The sequence below is a fragment of the Pocillopora damicornis genome, chromosome 7 (assembly GCF_964200805.1).
Source record: "Pocillopora damicornis chromosome 7, jaPocDami1.2, whole genome shotgun sequence".
NCBI lineage: Eukaryota > Metazoa > Cnidaria > Anthozoa > Scleractinia > Pocilloporidae > Pocillopora > Pocillopora damicornis.
In genome coordinates this window covers 9,852,631-9,860,330 of record NC_142676.1, presented here as the reverse complement: position 1 = coordinate 9,860,330, position 7,700 = coordinate 9,852,631, and the positions used below count along the sequence as shown (strand labels likewise).

Below are 7,700 nucleotides of genomic sequence, written 5' to 3'. Positions count from 1 at the left end.
ACACATGGAGATCCTTGACTGGTCCAAAGGCCTCCTCGCAGATTTACTGTAACAGAGAGGGGTTCGATCTTTATCCATTGACAGCTTATTGGGAGTTTAAGGCTGCCAAAGCAAGGATCGGTTTTATCACCAACAATGCAAATAACTGCAATGATGTTGATACCAGAATTGGATTTGGTACAGGAGGGCCACATGATGACAACAACGCGTGTGGAATCGTTGCAGATTAAAGCGGTCTTGATGATGGGTCGAAGTTCTTGAAAGCCATGGGGTACATCTTGGTGCAGTGACGAGCGAAAATTGTACATGTAGTGATAAACAACGTCAACATCACCACCCTCATCAACAACAATAGCGAAAAACTAAATGCATACCTAAATACACGCTATCTATCTTTACAGAGTATCATACACACCGATGTAACACTATCATTTATGCAAAGCAATATTCAAAAGATGCATGTATTCACGGGAGGTTAGAACACGTATTCTATACGCGAAAGGGTTGTTTTACTTTTGTTAACGTTTTTGTTTGATTGTTGTAGCTTATAACGTTATTTTGTAAACCATTTTCAGGAATAAAATAAAAGGCATAAACAGCAGTTTTTGAGGCAGCGTTAAAGTCGAAAAATTGTCATCATTGTGGTTTCTGATGTTGTAACTATTACTTTTTTTAATATTATTATCATAGTTATCGTCATTATCATCAATATTACGAGTCAGAGTGTTAGGCCTACTGTTGACGTGACTTGGCAATTCTTGAAAGTGGTTTTCAACCTGACAGATAATTCTTCGGCATTAATTAAGATTAAGAATTAAGGGGGAAGAAAGATCTGCTTAACGTTTTGCCATGTGATTGGAATTTCGTAGCAATACCTGGGGTTATTAAAGAGGTTAATACTCTTAAAGACGTGTGTTCTTGTATTATAATTTACTACTTAGAAAGGTTTGTTTGATCCCAGCAGGTCGACGCCAATTAAAACGAATAAAAATAATTGGGGTACTCAACGGTTTAAGTTTTTGTGTTAAAAATGATTCATCCTTGATAATTATCTAAGAGGTCAATTCGTTAAAAGGTGTTGGGTAGACATGCTGTATTCAAATTCAATGATTATTTGTACTTTCGCAAAATGGAAAGTTCAATAACTGACAACAGCTTATAAGTCCTGTTTCAACCGAGAGTTTTCAATTTTAAAAGGAAAGTTATTTTGTTTAACATCATTAAGAATTCATGCCCAAAGAGGTAAACACCTGTATATTTTTCAACTCAGAAAATCATTCATGACATATAGTTACAGTGTGTTTCGTTCACTGTGAAGTGCCTTCCAACATCTTAAACATCGAAACAGTCCTGCTTGCATTTTTATGTTTATGTCATGTTTGTCTTTCGCATCTGTTCTATTTTGCTACTTTTTCGTTCTGTACTAACTGGTTCCGTCTTGTCAGAAGGTTAGTTTCTTGATTTTTACCCATATCCCGACTTCATATATACATATGTTTTTTGTTAAGTGCCATATTTTCGAAGGTGATGAAATAACGAATAGGATGCTAATAGCTTGATCGGTCGAATACCAGTTTTGGTTTAGGGGCAAGATTCAAGATTATCTTACACAGAAATTTTAAATGCGAAGTCGAGCATACGCTTTACAGGCTCCTCCTCTTACGAATTGGATGTATGTATATTCCTCTCTTTTTATCAGATGGTGTTCTGAATTTCTTCAATGACTTCTCCGAGGGAAAAACACTATACAACTACCTGCCTTTAAGCTCTCTTTTACACAGTTGGCGTTAAAAGTCTTAGGTTTAGCGAATTAGTTACCAAAATAGGATCATTCTGTTTTGTTTTTGTGGTTGTTTTATTATCTTTTTTGACTTTTTTTTAACGTCTTGGATGATTTCGTATCATAACACAGACAGAGGCTTTTCTCAGTGATTCTGTTTAAGGTGGAAAGTGTTTTAAAAAAAAACGAAAGATATTTGACAGCGGCAGCCCGACGAATATTTAGCTCCATGCTAAAAGCTGAAACTTCTGAGAAGAGTAACTAACTGCATGCCTACTTGAAAAATATAATGGTAATAGAATAGTAACCTTTCTTATATTTAAATTTTTGCGCACAATGCTTTAGATTGCTGCTTTTGGAAGATGCTGAGTTCCACAACCACACTGGATTCTGTTTTCTTGATAAATTTTTTTAAATTTTTAAAAAATTTTTTATCCCAGGCTCTGAACCAAAGAAATGATTAATTTTCTATAAATCTTTCATCCCTTGTCATAGACGAATATTTGTCAGCCTTAGGATTTGTTCTGATCCTTTGGACCCTGATCGATAAGTTTGCTCACCGTAACAAAAGAGACGTAAATCCTTCATCAGTCAGTGTAACCAGATTTATTCGAAGTAAATTTTCGCGGTGAAACGAGAAAGGGTTTTCACCAGCGAGCACGACAATACAATGACAATCCCTAAATCACATGGAAAATCAATACCATGATACCTTGCTACAATGCTAAACTGTGTGGTAACGCTAGACGCGTGACATGCGTGGCAGAACACTCCCGTCTGGTATAAGAAAATACCACTACAATATCTAAACAAAACAGTAACGTCCTAGATTAAAATGTCCAGTGATGTCCTAATTTCCAGCACAAAGCTGTGAAAGTTCACTTTTCTCTCGTAAAACTTAGACCGTTCATCCAAGTGGGGTTTTCATTTTCTCGAAATCTTTCTCCCTCCTAAGTAGGATAACCTAAGTGACGGGCCTGGGAGCCGTCTTTCGCTGTCACCAGGTCAACCTTGCGTACTTTACTGTCTACGGAAGCATAAGCCTTGGTTATCCGGGCAAGAGGCCAGTAGTTTCTAGGTGACTCTTTACAATGAAGGAGGACCAAATCTCCTTCTTCTACGTTCCTAGTTTCGTTTTGCCACTTCCTTCTTGGCTGGAGTGTCGGCAGGTATTCTTTTCGCCAACGGGTCCAGAACATATTGGCGAAGTACTGGACCTGCCTCCACTGCTTGCTGTACAGGTCTGTGCTGCTGAAATTCCCAGGCATGGATTTCAAGGCTCTGGACTTCTGTGTTAGCAAAGTGGCTGGGGTGAGAATCTCTGGCATTTCTGGATCAGAGGGCACGGGGACCAGGGGTCTGGCGTTCACTATAGCGGTTACTTCTGCCATGAGTGTTGTGCGGACTTCATGAGTGAGACGTATGGGTCCAAGATCAGCAAGAATGGATTCCAAGATCCTTCTGGTCACCCCTATCATTCGTTCCCAAACTCCACCAACGTGGGAGGCATGAGGAGCATTGAAGATCCAATTGCAGCCTTCAGTTGCTAGGTAGGACTGAATGGCTTTGTCGTCCATCTCGTTAAGGCAAGATTGGAGCTCGTTTCGTGCGCCCACAAAATTGGTACCACAGTCTGAGCGAAGCTGTACTGCTGGTCCTCGCAAGGCCAGGAATCTGCGCAAGGCATTGATGAAACATGAGGTGTCCATAGACTCTATTACTTCGATATGGATAGCCCTTGTGGTTAGGCAGGTGAAAAGTACAGCCCAACGTTTGCTGTTGGCAATTCCTCCTCTTGTCTGGCGAGCACTGATTAGCCAGGGTCCAAAGACGTCAAGGCCAACGTAGCTGAATGGAGGTGCGGGAGTAAGTCGATCAATAGGAAGATCGGCCATCTTTTGTGTCTGCTGCCGACCCCTCAGCTTCTTGCACTTAATGCAGTTGTTAATGGCGCTGTTCACGGCTCGCTTGCTTCCAACAATCCAGAAGCCACTGCTTCGGATCAGGCCGAGTGTGAAATGTCGCCCCTGATGCTGTACTTTTTCGTGATAATGCTTTATTAGAAGACTTGTGACGTGATGTGAGCTCGGCAGTATCAAGGGGTGGCTCTCCTCATAGCTCAGACTTGCTCTCTCTAGTCGGCCACCAACTCTGACGAGTCCATCATTATCAACCATTGGGCTCAGCTTGAGAAGGGGGCTTGTCTTAGGTGACCCATCAGAGTTGTTGAGACTGCTGATTTCCTGTTCATAAGCTTCATGCTGAACATTCTGTATGATTAACAACTTTGCTCTGTTTAGAAGACAAGCATGTGGTGTCAGCTTTATACTTTCTGTGGTACCAGACTTCTCAAGGGTCTTTTTGACGATGCGACTGGATAAAGAAGAGAAGTCTGCCAATCGCCCTCACAAGAGTTGTCCACTGTGAAAACCTAGAGAAGCGGCTGGTCCCAAGAGGTTTGTGAGGCAGAATTTGAGTTACCAGGGCTTGTAACACTGGGCGGACTTCCGGGTCATCTTCTGCAGTTTCTGAGGCTTGGTTGGCAGTCGTGTTGACAGATGCTTCCTGGTGATGAAGAAAGATAGGTCCATGATGCCACGTACTGCCACTCAGGTTCTGGGCATCTACTGAGCGCGTGGCTAGATCAGCCGGATTCCGGTGGGAGGGTACATAATACCATTGTTCAGGATATGAGGATTTTCTAATACGCTCTACTCGATTGCTGACATAAACATAAAAACGTCGCGTCTCGTTGGTAATGTAGCCAAGGACTACTCTGCTATCAGAGTAGTAGGAGACTGTATCAGGCTTTATGTCCAACTCTCGGTTGATGAGCTCCGTGATTTCGATGCCAAGTGCGGCCGCACACAGCTCGAGACGAGGGATGGTTGTGGCATGAGATGGGGCCAGCTTCGCCTTGCCAAAGACGAAAGACACTTGGATGCTTCCATCGTGTTGGACAGTTCTGAGGTACGAGACTGCTCCAATGGCGTTATTGGACGCATCGCAGAAGGTATGCAGCTCCTGTTTTTTTACTCCTGTAGATGAAACTACTGTGTAACAACGAGGGACCCTCAGAAGCGTTAGAGCTTGCAAAGCCTTGCACCATGCTTCCCAGGCCAGCCTTTGCTCTTCCGGCAACGGTTCGTCCCAGCTTTCTGGATGAAGGTTGCTGAGATTGGCCATCATGGATCGAAGGAGGAGCTTCCCTCTAACAGTAACTGGAGCTGCAAGTCCCAGTGGATCATACCGACTATTGAGGACGGAGAGCACACCTCGTCTTGTAAATGGCCTCTTCTCCAGAGAAACTTTGAAGGTGAATGCGTCTGCTGATATGTCCCATAGCACCCCTAATGCACGCTGAATTGGCACAGTATCCAGTGAGAAATCTAGGTCGCGGAGGTCAGAGGCTTGATCTTCTCTTGGAAAGGCATGAGTCACTTCTGGATGACTGAATGCTATCTTATGTAGACGGAGATTTGCTCTGGCTAACATGGCTCTTGTGCGAGTTAACAGGTCAATGGCCTCAGCGGGTTTGGCCACAGACTTCAGCCCGTCATCGACATAGAAATTGTTGTACACAAAGTCCTTTGCATCTGAACCAAATTCTTGCTCTCCAACTTCAGCTGTTTTTCTAAGGCAGAAGGTGGCTACTGCTGCTGAGGAGGTGTTTCCAAAGACATGAACCTTCATACGGTACTCAGTTAGCTCTTAGTTTGGATCGTTATTCTTGTACCAGAAAAATCGCAGCAGGTCCCTGTGTTGTTCTTGAACTAGGAAGGAGTGGAACATTTGTTCAATGTCCGCCACAAAGGCCACAGTGTCCTGACGGAAGCGTAACAGGATGCCTAGTAGGTTGTTTGTGAGGTCTGGTCCTGAGAGCAAGGCCTTGTTCAGGGATGTTCCTTTGGTTTCTGCTGCAGAATCAGAAACCACACGAATTTTATCTGGTTTTTGGGGGTGGTACACTCCAAAGTGAGGAAGATACCAGCATGGGCTAGAAGGGCTTAATTCTGCTTTTGGTGCAGGTTCCGCGTGACCTTTTTCGAGCAATTTCTGCATGAAGTCGAAGTAGTGCTGTTTCATCAACGGTTTTTTGTCAAGTGTTCGTCTAGTTGACCTCAGGCGCTTGACTGAATCTTCTCGATTGTCGGGAAACTTGTTAAATTTCTCACGGACAGGTAAGGGCGCCTCCCAGCTACCAGATTCGTTCCTGGCTAATGAACTGTTCATGATTTGAATGAACTTCCGATCCTCCACTGACATTCCTGGTCTGTTGTCATCATTAGTGCATGAAAAGACATTGTCTCCCAGTCCATCTTCAAAGCTCCCTTTGAAGAAAGTTCCTTTCTTTTGACTAGTTTCCAAATAAGTTGTGAAGTCTGCATGTGAACCATGTTTAACATAAAGCCGGTTGCTGCATGGTAGCAGAAAGGAGGGTCGACCATTATCGAGAACTTGTGTCCTGTAAGATGAGATCTCAGTGGGCTTATGAGCGCCATCCATACAGGCGTTTCCTAACACCACCCATCCCAGATCGAGGCGTTGAGCCCATGGTGCATTCCTGGGTCCGTTTCGCGATTCATGAATTTTGTGAAGGGGCGGTGCGTCTCTTCCGACGAGCAGGAGATTTTCAGCTTCTGGGTCTAGCTCAGGGATCTTCTCAGCGATAGCTTCCAGATGGGGATGGGCTCTGGCCGCTGCGGGAGTTGGAATTTCTTCTCTATTGTCTGGAATAGCGTTGCATTCAGTGAGGATGGGCAGCGTGTGACTCTGCGTGCCATCAAAGGATTCGATAACAAGGTTGTGGGCGCGTCTTCCCATGGCCTGACTTGTCCCTGAGCACGTTTTTAGCGTGTAAGGTGTTACCTTCCCACCCAGGTTCAGCAGATCAAACAGTTTTGGCTTGGCGAGCGAACAGTTGCTTTGATCATCGATGACCACATATGCCTTAATTTTGTTCTCAGGTTGACTGTTTGCGTAGATGCTCACAAGACATATCTTTGCACAAGACTTGCCTCCCATTGTGTTTCCACACACCTTTGTGCAGCTAGATGTCACTGCAGGCTCCCCGCCGTACTGGTGGGCATCTTTCAGCTCTACTTCTTCTGCTGGTTTGCTGGGGGGTCCCGCGTGTAATGCTGTAACATGTTTATCACTGTGACACTCAGAGCATTTGACTTGGGTCGCACAATCCTTTGCTAGGTGATTAGTTGTGGCAAGGCAATGAAAGCAGATTCGGTGTTGGCTAAGCAAATTCTTCCTTTCAGTGAGGGGCACGGCCCTGAAGGCACGGCATTTGCTAAGCGGATGCGATAATTTGTGAATGACGCACCATCTTGCAGGGTCCCGGTTAGTTGAGCTCTTGAGTGCAGGGTCTGTGATGTCAGTCCTAAATGCTGTGAAGCCTTGTCCGAAAGGTGGGTCATCAGTAGGTTCGATTGGAGGTTTGACAAGAGGCTTGACAGGAAATTTCTCCAAGTGACTCTCCATGGATAAGAATGGATCATTCCGTTCTTGTGCAATCTCTTGAATGAAAGAGGCAAACTCCCTAAAAGGGGGGTAGTCAACACCATGCTGTGATTTGAAACGGTATGCGTGCCTTTGCCACCTTCCTTGGAGTTCTTCCGGTAGCTTCGCGAGCACTGGTTTCAGGAAGGCGGGTTCATCAAGGATTTTGAGGCCTGCAAGACCACCATCTTCTTTTGCACACCGCAACTCTAACAGTAAGTCCCCCAATTCTTGCAGACCTTTGTTGTCCTTGGATGCCAACACAGGGAACATTGTGAGTTTGTTCAGATGCACATTGGTAATAACTGCGGTCGAGCCAAAACGTTCGCCCAGCTTTTTCCAGGATTCTCATACCCCCGCAGTCGGATTCTCTACGTAAGCATTGCGTAGCCGTTGCACAAGTCTTTTG

The 7,700-nt window shown here is 44.5% G+C and overlaps 2 protein-coding genes across 2 annotated transcripts; both read right to left on the bottom strand.

The window, feature by feature from the left end:
• Nucleotides 1-2,730: 2,730 nt before the first annotated feature.
• Nucleotides 2,731-5,473, bottom strand: LOC149042463 (uncharacterized). The gene is made up of 2 exons (XM_089213600.1): nucleotides 4,262-5,473; nucleotides 2,731-4,050 (listed from the first exon to the last, which is right to left on the bottom strand). Exons 1-2 carry the CDS (start codon nucleotides 5,471-5,473, stop codon nucleotides 2,731-2,733), a joined length of 2,532 nt encoding a protein of 843 aa, XP_089069726.1.
• Nucleotides 5,474-5,491: 18 nt separating this feature from the next.
• LOC149042462 (uncharacterized) lies at nucleotides 5,492-7,564 on the bottom strand. Its single transcript, XM_089213599.1, has one exon. The coding sequence runs from the start codon at nucleotides 7,562-7,564 to the stop codon at nucleotides 5,492-5,494; it is 2,073 nt and encodes a 690-aa protein (XP_089069725.1).
• Nucleotides 7,565-7,700: the final 136 nt, after the last annotated feature.